This window comes from Eschscholzia californica, unplaced genomic scaffold (assembly GCF_041429995.1).
Source record: "Eschscholzia californica isolate CP2 unplaced genomic scaffold, dmEscCali1.0.p SCAF_4, whole genome shotgun sequence".
In the NCBI taxonomy this organism is placed as follows: domain Eukaryota; kingdom Viridiplantae; phylum Streptophyta; class Magnoliopsida; order Ranunculales; family Papaveraceae; genus Eschscholzia; species Eschscholzia californica.
The window spans coordinates 2,258,181-2,271,524 of NW_028238461.1; the positions used below are offsets into that span (position 1 = coordinate 2,258,181).

Here is a 13,344-nt window from a genome sequence, read left to right on the forward strand (position 1 = left end):
ACGAATTGCTAAAATCGAATGTCACTTCGAAAATGGTTTTACCCAAATCGACCCAACCAATTTAACCGAACAAGACGATCACTGGTTTTAAAAAAACCAAACCAGCGAACCAGATTGCATACGAACTATTATATTGTGTACACATGTATTCAAGAATTTAAAATGTATGCTTCTGCACTGAGTAACTGATAGGAAGTTTTCAGATAATGATTCGTGTTAGTGAAAATAGAGACAAAACGACACCTTTTGGGTTGGATTTTGGTTCCAACTTAGGGTACATGATTTCTCTTTTTTTTGATGAACGATGTGAAACATGTGTGGCAATAAATATGATCCATATATTATAATCTTGATTACTAATTCACTCTTTTTTCGTGGTGGAATTATTCCCACACCTGAAACAAATTTCTACGTAATACTGATCTTGGCTCCACAGGAGGCCCTTTTCTTTTGGAGCTAGAACCCAAAAATTAGTCAGAAACTCTAATCATAGATTTTGAGACTATTTACAGAACTAACAAATACTTCTAGTTTCAGAACTCTGATCTTATATTATTACTCATATTTCAGCTCTCTTCTCTCTTATTGTACTTCTTAATACAAACACAGTTCACCTAGACTCTACATCCCTTATTTACTACGGCCTATAAGCTTCATCTTCACTTGGGTGGCTTCACAATAAGGATGGGGCACTTCACATGGTGCGCGCAATAGTCACTAACACTTCCAAGAAAAGCTCTGCAAATACAATCATATATTACAAATCAATAAAGTTTACTTTAGTAGGGTAATAGCATATGTCTCTATCCAAGGCAGAGACCGGAGTCTGAATTTTACTGCCAAAAAATATATTATAACCAAACCATAGCCTGGATTGTCTCTCAAATGCCAGTCCACTGGCTCTCCTCCAATTTGAGGAGAAATTGGTGGGTTTGGAGGGGAGACTTCCAAGTGTATTTGAGGGGTAGATTGCCCTTGGGCCTGTGGCCCTTGCAGAACCTATTGTTCTGTACAAAATTATAACAATATTTTCACGAGGAAGAAGCATAAATACAGAGTTCGCACCTTACAATCTCTTAAACAAAATGAAGAACTTACCTTTTGATTTTGCTCAGACCACGACTCCCCACGACAAGAAGATCCGAGTTAATCTGCTCCACCGCTTGACATATCATGTCCTTCGGATCTCCGTCCAGAATTAGTGTCTCCGTTTTGATCTAGTATAATTCAATGACTGTTAATGACCTTTGGACCGTCGCCTATGGTCCTAGCTATGATACCATATTAAGTTTAAGACTTTTCAACTTAAAAAAACTAATAGGTAATGAGTGGAGGGAGATGCCCAACCACCTAATCTACCCATTATCGAAATAACACAAATTCAATCATGCACTGATCTTAGAGAAGGGAAAAGATTGCTGAAACTTACTGGTCTGTCTTTGCAGATTTGTAGTGCACGTGACAGCAACGTGGAAGAGTTTTGTTGTTGAGCCTTCCTTGCAGTCTCTATCATCGAAGTTGTTGCGTAAACAGCGCCTCCATGTACATATGTATAAAAGAAGGGAAAATTGTTAAAATTGTACATAAATACACATTTCACCATGCATTTCATAAGTAAGCATAGTCATCATCTGTGAAATCATTCATAACTAATTTTAGATTAAGAGACTGGACGGATCAAGAAAACTCGATTAACAATTGAGATGGAACGCCTAAACCCGCTTACTTAAAGGGTAGAAGTTACCCGGCCGAATTGTCCCATTTACATCCCTAGATGAAACTACAAAAACTCTTAGTGAACCGCCCAAACCGCCTTTCTCTCTCCTCATGTGACTTTACACGTGAGGAGAGAGAAACATGGGTTCCTCTCTCGGGCGGTTCACGAAGCCTTGTTGATGAAACTATACATGCTAAATTTCCACTAGTTGGTGTCGGGAACTGCACTTTTTTGTTGGGGAGCTATTGTGGTTGGGAAAAGTTAGTCACATTTAAACCTCATAACTTCGGAGGGTTTAAATTAGAACTTCTCAACTCCAAAAAAAAAATGGTTTTGTACTACAGTTCCGCAACAAATGTTCTTAGATCCCATACCAGCTGATTTTCAAAATTCAATTAATCGGCCTAAGTTAAGGACTTATTTTCACCGAGTAGTATTCATTTCAAGTTTTTCAAAAAAAAAATTTAAATTAACAATTAAAGATAATACCAAACAAGAAGAAATAACTTTTATTGACTACTAACAAGATTAAAAAAAAAAAGTAAAAGAACTTCTATAACTACTAATCCATTATATATTTACTAAGGATTGAAAATCTGAAACTTAATGTTGAAGAATGTGGAAGCTGATGGAGCTATCCCTCTCTCTATGTTCTTTAATTTCACTACTTTCACTAATATCACTTTCTTTGTCTCTTTCTTTCTATCAACCTTTATGTCCAGTAACTCACTGGAGAGAAGCGAAAGATCCATATAATTATTCTGATCATATGTTAATACCCTAGAGTAACTCTATAGTCTTCTTCCTCGTGCATTTAGATTATGTTCAGGGAGCAATATGAGAGAAACATTTGTTAGAGAGAGAAAATTATATTATTTTTCTCTCATATTAGAGCATTTCTAATGCAACAATCAAACTCTAAAACTCAGAGTGTCACAAAAACTCAAATTTAATCTCTAAAATGATAAGGTAACATTTATTATAGAGATCCTTAAGAGAACACTTAGATGTAGATGTCCTCTTGAGTATCTCGTGCCACATAAGCAAAACAATTAATTTTACAATTAAGTCTGGACAACCCTTCATTTGGAACCGTCTCCTTGACACCTTGCCGAGGTGGAAAAAACACATAAAAAATTGAATCCCGAGTGAATTTGTTGTTCCACATGAGAAGAGAGGAATGAGGATAAGAAATGAAAGACTTCACCCTATTTTCTCTCTCCTAACGTGGATAAGAAATGAAACACTTTTACCCTTCCCACGTAAAGTTTGGACTTTCAATCTTCCCACGTGAAGTTTGGACTTTCAATCTCAGACATCTAAAAAATGAACGATTGAGACTAAAAGTCCCAAACTTCACCGGGAAAAGATATAAATCTGTTCATTTCTTATCCATGTTAAGAGAGAGAAATTATTATTTTTCTCCTCACGTAGAACAATTTGTCTTTTGTCCACCTCGACAAGACGGTCGAAGAGCCGTTCCTAAATTACGAATTCTCTAGACTTATTGTTAATTTTATAGTCAAAATATAAACTTCAGAGTTGTTGCATTGGAGAAGGCTTCCCACTAGAGTATCTCTAAACGGAAACGCTATGGTGCCTTAGAGGGTGACTTAAAGGATGTCCAGTCCGGTCACCCTTGTGACGTGGGATTTCCATTGAAAATTTTGACCGAGATCTGGTCGTTCAATCTTGAACGGCCAAGATTAAAAAAACTCCAATACCACGCAACAAACCCAAATCAGAACCCGACATCTCCTCCCGCCCGGCAGTCTCTCTCGTCCCTCTCAATCTCTAAGCAATAGCTTCAATGGTGATTGATACATAACATCAAGACTTCCTCACCTCCCTAAAAATGTTATGAACAAACCCTAGAAATGTTATGGACATCCCCTAGAAGTGTTATGAACGAACCCTAGAAATGTTATGATCAAAACTCTAATTGTTATGTGTCAATCATCTTCTTTTAAAACAGTATAGTAAATGTATCAATTGTAAGAACAACCTCTAGAAATGTTACGCCCAAAACTCTAATTGTTACGTATCAATCATTTTCTTCTAAAACAGTATAGTAAATGTATCGTATCATTTGTTATGAACAAACCCTAGAAATGTTATGATCAAACCCTAACGGTTATGTATCAATTATCTTCTTCTAAAACATTTCAGTAAATGCATCAATTGCTATGAACAACCCCTAAAATTTTTTTTGGTCACTACAAAAGAAACCTACCATCTCTTGATCTAATTTGAAAAGATTAGACTAGCTACAAAACCATCTCTTGATTCTGATTTAAGCAACAACACACCTTGAAAGATCACCAAACTCAATGCTCCTGACTTCAATCTCTTTTTTTTTTTTTTTTTTTTTTTTGGAAACCGATTACATTGTCGTACAATTGGCATTGAATACATCAAAGATGTGATAAGCTTGCTACCCGCCCACTCAAACTCTAACATGACCTGGCCTATAGCCCACTCAAACATAACCTGGCCTATAGCCCAACTACACTACCTTATTTATACCCTAATAATCCCAATTCAAATAACCAAAGATTCCACCTTTGGATTCGAACTTGGGACCTCCAGGGATTTCTGGAGTATATGTCAACACCTTGGAACCACTTGGGCTACCAACCGTTGACTTCAATCTCTTTTCGGTGTTAGGATTTTCGATTGGGCCTTGATTAAAGAGAGAGGTAAGGATAGAGAGGGAGAAAGCTTTGATGTTATGTATCAATCACCATTGAAGATCCTTAAGAGACGGGAGAGGGACTGTCAGATCTCGCTCTAAAGTTTTTTTTTTTTTTTTTTTTTTTTAATCTTGGCCGTTCAAGATTGAACGCCAGATCTCGCTCAAAATTTTCAACGGAAATGCCACGAGGGTGACTGGACTGGGCATCTTTAATTCAACCTGTAACTCTCTAAGGCACCATGGCATTTCCTATCTCTGAATGACCAAGTAGTAAAGGATTTTTTTTTTTCGGAGTGTTCCACCGGAGATGCTTAAGAGAAACATGTAGGAAAGAGAATCGTACGTTCTTTCTCCTTATATAGGACCTTGTGATGCAATAAATTGAAAGGGATTTAAGGAAATAGTATTATCTTTCCTAGTGAGAAACTAAAAGGAGGTTTATTCTTTTAAAGGAAATTTAATTGAGAGTAAAAAAAAACTCTATAATTGAGAGTTACCAGGTCCTGCCGAGAACATGAAGTGCTGGAAAGGTTGTTGGACATGAAGGAGTACCACCATTCCTAAGCTCTGATTTTGATCATCATCATTATCAGGTACTGATAGGGTTGTTGAACCACCAGCAGCAGCAGCTGAAGCTGAGATGAACAAATTATCAAGAGCCCATTTGAGAGCATAAAAACTTCCTTCACTATCATCAATTGCAACCAACACCTTTATCTGTTTCTTCTCATCCAGCACCGGTACCTGTACCGGCATCATCACTTGCTCCTCCTCCTCATCCATTCTCCCCTCTCCTTTCGAATACTCACTGCTACTTGCCATTCTTCTCTTTTTCTCTCTCTCTCTACTGTTTTTCTACTACAGTATTAATCGAGGAGGAGGAACCCCATGCCATCATCGACGTGTCGATCTACTAAAGACACGTCTCCTACATGCATTGGTTGATTTGATACTTCCAGGTACGGGTACAAAACAGGCGGGTCCCCATGGGGTGGAATTGGTCGGGTCGGACCGCTGATTTACTAAACCCACACATCTCAGTATCTCACAATTCCTTCGACCGTTCAAATTTGCCAGATAAAACACAAAGGGAATTCGTCAACAGTTGATAGCCCAAGTGGTTCCAAGGTCCAGAAAGTCTTGGAGGTCTCAGGTTCGAATCCCAAATAATGTGGAATCTTTAGTTATTTGATTTGGGATTATTAAGGTGTAAATAATGTATTTGGGCTTTAGGCCATAATTAAGTTGCGCTATAGGGCCGGTCTTGTAAGAATTTGAATGGATGGTTATCGAGCTTATCACATCTTTGATGTATCAATACCAAATGTAGTGACTATCATTGATCATAGTCAATTTTCAAAAAAAAAACTCAAAGGATATTTAGGTATGAAAATCCTCACTCTCTTCTTAAAGGAATGGTGGCCATTTTTCTTCTGTTTCCTTCATCGCATGACTCTTTGCAGAGGTCGTCGGACGTGCCTGCAAATACAAGTCACTGCTCTGACCGACCAGATTGTCACTCGTTGACCTTGACTGTTGACCCGTTGGTTTTTGATCTTTTGATCGTGGATACTTTTTACTGTCTATAGTTCGACGTCCACCCGAAACACTGGTAACTAACAACTGAAGATATCAACGGAATGGAAGTCTCAACGTAATTCAAGCCACTGCTCTGACCGACCAGATGTGCTAAAACACCGAAAAGCTTAAAGTTCTGGAGGAAGAAAACACCCAGATGAAGACACACTAAAAGAGAGAGTTACAGAACTCACGGATGCCACTCCGGAGAGAACAACAACTCAAATTTTATATTTCCGTACACCTAAAAAATAAGAGGTCTTTCAAGCCAGTTAATTCCTTGGAGAAACACCCCCCCCCCCCCCCCCCCCCCACCGGATTCACCATTTGTATACACCATTCTTTTGGTAGAAATGCCGAAAAAGTTATCATTCTCCGGCGGTACATCAGATCCTAAGGATCACATCACTTCCTAGAAACAACGTCAGTGCACCACAACTATACCAAGATACCTTAGGAAACGTTTATAGGCAAAACCTTCAAGTCTCTAGCCTGACCGATCTAGCTCTGCAATGGTACACTAACTTACCAAACAACTCAATCACCTCATTCGCCAAGCTCACCGACACCAACATCGAACAGTTCACAAGCATTAAGAAATTGGAAAAGTTATCTGATGAGTCCAATAGAGGAGAAACGAGCCACTTCACGACTTTGTAGGTTGATTCAACCGAGAGAAAGTATGTATCCCCTACTGCAACCAAGAGACAACAGTAGGCACCTTCAGGTAGAGGTTCCTCTCCAATGTTGCGTTATACAAGGAACTCACCAAGTTCAGTTGACTTAAATGACCAAGCGGAGAGCAAAACCCAGAACTAGAGAACCATATAGAGGACCTCGTACACGAGACAACCAGAGATTGTACAACGATCGAGTGAAAATCGTTATGAACCCACTTGTGCCAGAGTTCTAAAATACAACCCCAACATAGAACAATGCATGTATTATGTTAGGCAAAAGTTTTACGAGCGTGATATCCCGTAATTTGTTACAAATTCAGTTTGTTGAAGTGTGTACCAATATGGTAATATATTTTGGAAAATGGCTAAGAACATATGGTAATATATCTTTGATAATGTCTAAGAACATTTTATGAATGAGAATCCACAAATGTTTGGCCCCATCATCTTCCCCTTCATAGTCTATCAAGTAGTATTTGGGAAGGCCACGTTTTGTTTGTGCTCCCAAGTTTTTCCCCACATATAAAAAACCAAGAACTTTCTATTCCCCCAAACAGAAAATAAGCATACAAAAAAAACCATATTAGATTTTCTTGTTTCCTCTTCATCATCATCAGAATTCTAAATCGTCACCCAAATTCCTCCCGTTTGGAACCCTAATTTACTCGATCCCGGACAAACCCATTATCGATTTCTTTGTTCTTCCAACTATTATTGGTATATCATTGTAATGCCTGACTTAAAATTATATCACTCTGAATTTTAACACAGGGTTTATTTCCCATTGAAGAACTAACAGAACTTCTTTTAGGTTTTTTCTGTTCGATTCTGTAATCTCTGTTTTACCGATTTCCACCAATCGATCTGTAAGTACTTACTCTATTTCTTTCTAATCTCGTGCTTTAATTTCAATCGTCATTTCCCCATTTCATTATTGTTTGTTTCCGATCATCATATTATTCTACTCAAGATATTCCTAATTAAAGACCATTTGAGCAAAAAGCAAGTGAAAAGTTTCAATTTTTATCTATATTTATTCATTCATGGGGAAGGTTGATGATCATAGTAATTGTTCTGATAAAGATTATATGTTTGTGGGTGTTCAAAAAATTTTAGAGAGAGATCAAGAGATTACTCAAATGTTATTGATCCTTTTCTTCTCTTAATTATTAGTACAGTATAACTTTTCATTATCTCTAATGTGAAGGTAAAACATAAGTTCTGTTTCTTGCAAATATGAATGGTGGAGCTTTTAATCTTATAGTCTAGTGGGTAGTCAAGTTTTCTTTTCTTTTCTGTTTTTTTGTGGTATCAGGTTTTAGTCCTATTTGTTACTGAAGTTGAATGATTTCAAACTAGGAAGTAATATTTGAATGATTAGTGTTTGAAAGCCAACTAATTTTCATGGTGATAGGATGCCAGAGCTACGAAGTGCAGTCCGTAAAGATCGACCAGCAAACGACCTTCCAGAAGACGACATTGAGCCCACACAAAACAGAACCAGAAGGGGAGTTGGTGGTGGGGTAGGAAGAGGTAGGGGAAGGGGAAGGGGAAGGGGTAGGGGAAGGGGCAGGGGTAGGGGAAGGAGTAACAATCCTGAAGAACTACAAGTGCCTGCAGCAACACCAGCAAGGGCAACTGGTGCTGGTAGAGGACGGGGTGTTAACCGGACTTTACCAAATCCAGCATTTCAAGGTGAAATTCATGAAGGAGGATTTCGAGTAGAACAGGATTTGGATGTAGTGGAGGTGGTGGCAGAAAAAAACCTAATGGAGGTGGTGGGTGATAGAAACTTAGTGGGAGGTGGATGTGCAGATAACCATGTACAAGTTGAAGAAGAACCAAGTGATCCAATTCCGGAACGGGTATGTCTATTCCTGAACCCCTCTTGTTTACTACTCCTCAGCATATATAATGGTCTTTCTACACTGATGTTGTGAAGTTCGAAGCTTTCATCTGGTTGTAAATTTCTAAATGGAGAAGAGTATTACCCCCTTTTGTTTTCAGGATGTTACATATGTAGCTCGTTATAAGTACTCCATGATAAGATTGAAACTCTCAGCTTGATTGCCTCTCTGTAGTATTGATTCTTCAAAATTTGTTATTGTCCTTGAGTCATTTATCTCAAAGTATATCCATTCTTGTCTGCTTACAGGTACAAGTAGGCGGTTCCCCTGTATATAAGATTGAGAAGAAGCTGGGCAAAGGTGGTTTTGGTCAAGTGTTTCTAGGTAGAAGGGAAACTTGTGGTAGAGATCGCATTGGTCAAAATGCAACTGAGGTAATATTCAGCAATAAGCATCAAACTTGACTGGTTTTTCTCAAGATAGGATTTGTATATAACATGATCTTGAAACTTACAAATCCTCGATAATGACTACAGTAATTTTTTTTTTGTAATTTGTAATGTCTATGATCTTTCAGGTTGCATTAAAGTTTGAACACTGTCAGAGTAAAGGATGCGTTCTTGGACCTCCTAGCGAGTGGGGTGCTTACAGGTAAACACATTATTTTTTATCTTCAAACTTACAATACCAGGTTACTTTTGTTGAACCTTTTCATACTCCGATATTGATTTTTTTTTTTACCACGAAGCTCTCTCAATGGTTGCTACGGACTGCCATGGGTTCACTACAAGGGTCGCCAGGGAGATTATTACATTATGGTGAGTTTGAGTTTAGACGTTAGAGCTTCGTATTTTACTACATGACTGATGGGTTATAAGGTGATGGAAATTTTAAACATACTTCAGGTAATGGATATGCTTGGACCTAGTCTTTGGGATGTTTGGAGTTCAACTGGACAATCGTAAGAACTTGAACTCTTCTCTATTCATTTTGAACCGATCAACTATGAGATTTATCTTTTCCTCGTATTGTCCTTGCATGTTTAAATGTTTCATCTTTGCTGCAGAATGCCTGTAGTTATGGTAGCTTGCATTGCTATGGAAGCAATATCGATTCTTGAAAAGCTGCACTTGAAGGGGTATTTTCTTTAAACAATTTGTGTCTCAAATTTATTTCATGGTTTTCAATCGTTTCCGATGGTTAGGTGTTAAGGTTATTACCTATTCGAAGTGTTCTTGTTTAGGTTCATCCATGGAGATGTGAAGCCAGAAAATTTTCTATTTGGCCCATCTGGAACTGATAACGAGAAGAAGTTATACCTTGTAGACCTCGGTTTGGGTATGCCATCTTTTTTCATCCCTCGTAGACCTTGTTTATTCTTTGTGCTGCAAGATCAATTAATATTTGTTAACTTTGTGGACATCCAACTCATTAAAAATTGGTAATAAGTGGAAAGGCGCTAGACACTAGACATTATATAGACAGTCCTTGGTCCATTGTCCATGTGGGGATATTCTCACACACCCCTACTTATGGCATTTTTTTAGCCTAACACGTGTGTTTGTTGGAACATGTATTACCATTGGGCGTATCATGTGTTAGCGGAGCTCTGATGTCATATCAAGTTTGTTGGCATCAAGCTTAAAACCAATTGGCAATGACTGGACATGTCCTAGAAATCATATTTTCTTAATCATGGGAATTTCTTTGGTCCATGTGAACTATTCTCACAATATGTCTATATGTGGTTTAGCATCTAGATGGAAGGATACCTCTTCCAATCAACATGTCGACTATGATCAAAGACCCGACATTTTCAGGTTTGTCCCTTCCTGATGTTTCTTCCTCAGTTTTTTTTCCATGCCTCCCTCTATATCGATAATTCTCTTCGGCAGGGGAACTGTGAGATATGCTAGCGTACATGCACATTTGGGTCGAACAGGAAGTAGGAGGGATGACTTGGAGTCTCTAGCATACTCATTGATATTTCTGTTAAAAGGAAAATTACCATGGCAAGGTTATGTGGTAAACTATCGTTCTAGCTCTTTAAAAACATGTTTTGTTTGTTTAGTCTGTTTTTTGTTTTTAAATTTTAAGGTAATATCGTGCAGGGAGACAAAAAGAATTTCTTCGTTTCCAAAACAAAGGCGGGTACTTCCGCAGATATGCTATGCTTTTCCTGCCCTGCTCCATTCAAACAGTTTCTTGAAATCGTTGTGAATATGAAATTTGATGAAGAACCAAATTATCCTAAACTTATTTCCCTCTTCGAAAGCATTACACGTCCATGCATAGATTTTCTGCCGATGAAGATTGATGGAGCCTTAAAGGTAACAAGTTCGAGAACATGTATGATATATTTTATTTATTACATGGAAATATACAGTAGCTCTTTCATTGTGTTTACTCTTTCTATGTATATATAATAGGTCGGACAGAAGCGTGGAAGATTACTTGTAAATCTCGAAGCAAATGAACAAACTAAGAAAAGAGTACGATTGGGTAATCCAGTTTGCCAGTGGATTTCAGTTTATAATTCACACAAGCCCATGAAACAAAGGTAAAGTTACACATGATTTTCTTATTAACACAATTCACTTTGGTTTTAATCACCTTAGGTTTACGCTTCTCTGTTTCTATTAGCACTTCTTTTCTTATATTATTTTTTCTTTCTTTCATACTTGTTCCTGCTCGTACCTTATGCAGGTTAATCTTCTATTTTGAATCGATCTAATAGATTTAATTCGTTAGGAAGAATTAAAATAAAGCTTTTTTAGTTCCCGCATATGCATTTTTTTCACCCTTAAATGCTGTTAGCTTTAACTAATAATTCATCTTTTTTCCCATTGGTTTTATTGCAGATACCATTTTAATGTAACAGATTCGAGGCTTCCTGGTCATCTAGACAAGGGTAGGGAAGATGGTTTATTTCTCAGCTCTGTTTCTTCTGCATTAGATGTTTGGGCCTTCGTCATGGATGCTGGAACAGGTTATACCGACCAGGTTTATAAGTTATCAGATTCGTTCCTCCACAAGGTTGGTCTTATTATTCCCCAAGTATATTACCATTTTCTCTGAGCAGATCAGTTCTGAATTCAACTTATATTGCTTTTATGATTCTCACCAGGATTTCATAGTGGAACACTGGGAAAAGAATTACTACATTAGTTCACTGTCTGGTTCGGATAATGGGAAGTCTTTGGTAGTTATGTCCAAAGGTTTGTTTGAACTTACCTTCATCAAATGAAACTACCGCTCTTTCATGAACAAATTCTTATCCAAATTGGTTATCTTCAGATATTCTGTTATTCTATGTGATCGATATTCAGGGTCATCCCAAGGCCCAAAGCAGCAAAAGTGTCTGTTCTCGTTTCCAACTAATTAAGAGCACCCATAATTCCTTATATTTTGCAGGAACCCCTTATACCCAACAATGTTACAAAGTCTGTGATTCATTTCCCTATAAATGGATTAACAAAAAATGGAAAGAAGGTTTACAAGTGACATCAATGGCCACTTCTGGCTGCAATTGGGCCGTAGTTGTGTCTAAAAACTCCGGTTATTCCCATCAGGTATTGTTGTGGTTTTCGTACTATACTACTATCTTTACGTTTACCAACAACTTCATCAGTTATCTATGTGAAAACCCTAATTACCTTTTTCCGTGTATGGAGGTTGTGGAGCTTGATTTTATGTACCCAAGTGAAGGAATACACTCTAGATGGGAGAGTGGGTATCGGATAACTGCAATTGCTGCCACTCCAGATCAATCAGCTTTTATACTTAGCTTCCCAAAACACAGAGTACTAGACGATACACAACAAGAAACGTTGCGTACCTCTACTTTCCCGAACAACCATATCAAGGTGAGTTCTTTCGGCTTACAAGTGGGTTTACACTTCACCACCTAACGTTCTAAAGCACCCATTAGTTCGTTGAATACATGTGTAGTGGATGTAAGTTCGAATGAATCATCGAGTTGATCTGTGTGATAATAACACTCTTGTTCTATATAGTCTGATTTGATCATATTGCAGGAAAAATGGGCGAAGAATCTTTATATTGGGGCAATTTGCTATGGAAGAACAATGTGTTAATAAATCCAGATGTAAGTGTATGTTTGGAGAAAAAGTATTCCATGTCACTTCTTTTTTACAGGAAAGTTGACGTAATCGACAGACCATTTTGAGGATCTTTTTCATCAGGTCCATGAAAACCGAAGGGCGAGATGGGGTGAATTAGTAAAATTTGGGCTGGTTAAAATAACTTATCTGTAGTAGGAAGTACTAGTCAATTTTGGATGTTGGGGATGAATTGTTCTACTTTTGACTTGTATTTATGGGGAGGTAATGAATGCACAAAGAAGGTTTTTGTGATCATTATTTTCTTCTGTTGGGGATCTTAATGTATAGAATGGTCACATCAACATAGAATGCCAAATAAATAAAATCTCAAAGCAGTTTAATTTTTGAAAATAGTTTTATGGGATTAAAGGTGCTCTCTCTATGTAATTTAGTGAGTTTAAACAAGTTTTTGACTTGATTTATGACATACACTAATTCGACATAAGAATTCAGAAGTTCGATACGATCTAGACCATTTTTTTTATGTGAGTGAACAACATGTGACAAATTAAGTCGAGACGTTTTTTTTTTGTTGAGAACATTTCCAAACTTCCCTGACAGAGCAGTATTTATGGAAGTATTTGTAGTGTGAATCGATTTATCAGTTAAATTTTAGATATCATCTCTAATTAATTTTTTTTTTTTACTTGCACTCCAAAAACCATTACATTCATTAGTACTTAGAATGGACAAATCATGAATA

General features: G+C 37.5%; 2 protein-coding genes across 3 annotated transcripts; one reads left to right on the forward strand and one right to left on the reverse strand.

Annotated features, from left to right (window-relative positions):
* Positions 1–559: 559 nt before the first annotated feature.
* On the reverse strand, positions 560–5,243 carry LOC147541459 (universal stress protein A-like protein). Its single transcript, XM_086672916.1, has 4 exons — positions 4,910–5,243; positions 1,430–1,536; positions 1,099–1,217; positions 560–738 (listed from the first exon to the last, which is right to left on the reverse strand). Exons 1-4 carry the CDS (start codon positions 5,232–5,234, stop codon positions 660–662), a joined length of 630 nt encoding a protein of 209 aa, XP_086529042.1. The 5' UTR covers positions 5,235–5,243; the 3' UTR covers positions 560–659.
* Positions 5,244–7,050: 1,807 nt separating this feature from the next.
* On the forward strand, positions 7,051–12,992 carry LOC147541460 (casein kinase 1-like protein HD16). Of its 2 annotated transcripts, none has more exons than XM_086672918.1 (18): positions 7,051–7,397; positions 7,482–7,536; positions 8,085–8,535; positions 8,826–8,951; positions 9,095–9,168; positions 9,266–9,335; positions 9,423–9,478; positions 9,584–9,655; positions 9,761–9,855; positions 10,271–10,337; positions 10,413–10,542; positions 10,629–10,847; positions 10,947–11,077; positions 11,379–11,553; positions 11,645–11,735; positions 11,932–12,089; positions 12,192–12,383; positions 12,555–12,992. In XM_086672918.1, the coding sequence occupies exons 3-18, from the start codon at positions 8,086–8,088 to the stop codon at positions 12,612–12,614; spliced, it is 2,166 nt and encodes a 721-aa protein (XP_086529044.1). In that variant the 5' UTR covers positions 7,051–7,397; positions 7,482–7,536; position 8,085; the 3' UTR covers positions 12,615–12,992. The 2 variants fall into 2 exon arrangements, with proteins under 2 accessions (XP_086529044.1, XP_086529043.1); XM_086672917.1 differs by having other exon boundaries at positions 7,083–7,387.
* Positions 12,993–13,344: the final 352 nt, after the last annotated feature.

Bases quoted from the DNA above. Each gene is read 5' to 3' on its own strand.
- LOC147541459 (XM_086672916.1), bottom strand. From the start codon at position 5,234: ATGGCAAGTAGCAGTGAGTATTCGAAAGGAGAGGGGAGAATGGATGAG. The intron at 1,537-4,909 runs GTAACTCTCAAT...ATGTACATGGAG, and splicing joins CATGTTCTCGGCAGGACCTG to GCGCTGTTTACGCAACAACT. The intron at 739-1,098 runs GTAAGTTCTTCA...TTGTATTTGCAG, and splicing joins GGTCTGAGCAAAATCAAAAG to AGCTTTTCTTGGAAGTGTTA.
- LOC147541460 (XM_086672918.1), top strand. From the start codon at position 8,086: ATGCCAGAGCTACGAAGTGCAGTCCGTAAAGATCGACCAGCAAACGAC. The intron at 10,338-10,412 runs GTTTGTCCCTTC...TCTCTTCGGCAG, and splicing joins CAAAGACCCGACATTTTCAG to GGGAACTGTGAGATATGCTA. The intron at 11,078-11,378 runs GTAAAGTTACAC...GTTTTATTGCAG, and splicing joins CACAAGCCCATGAAACAAAG to ATACCATTTTAATGTAACAG.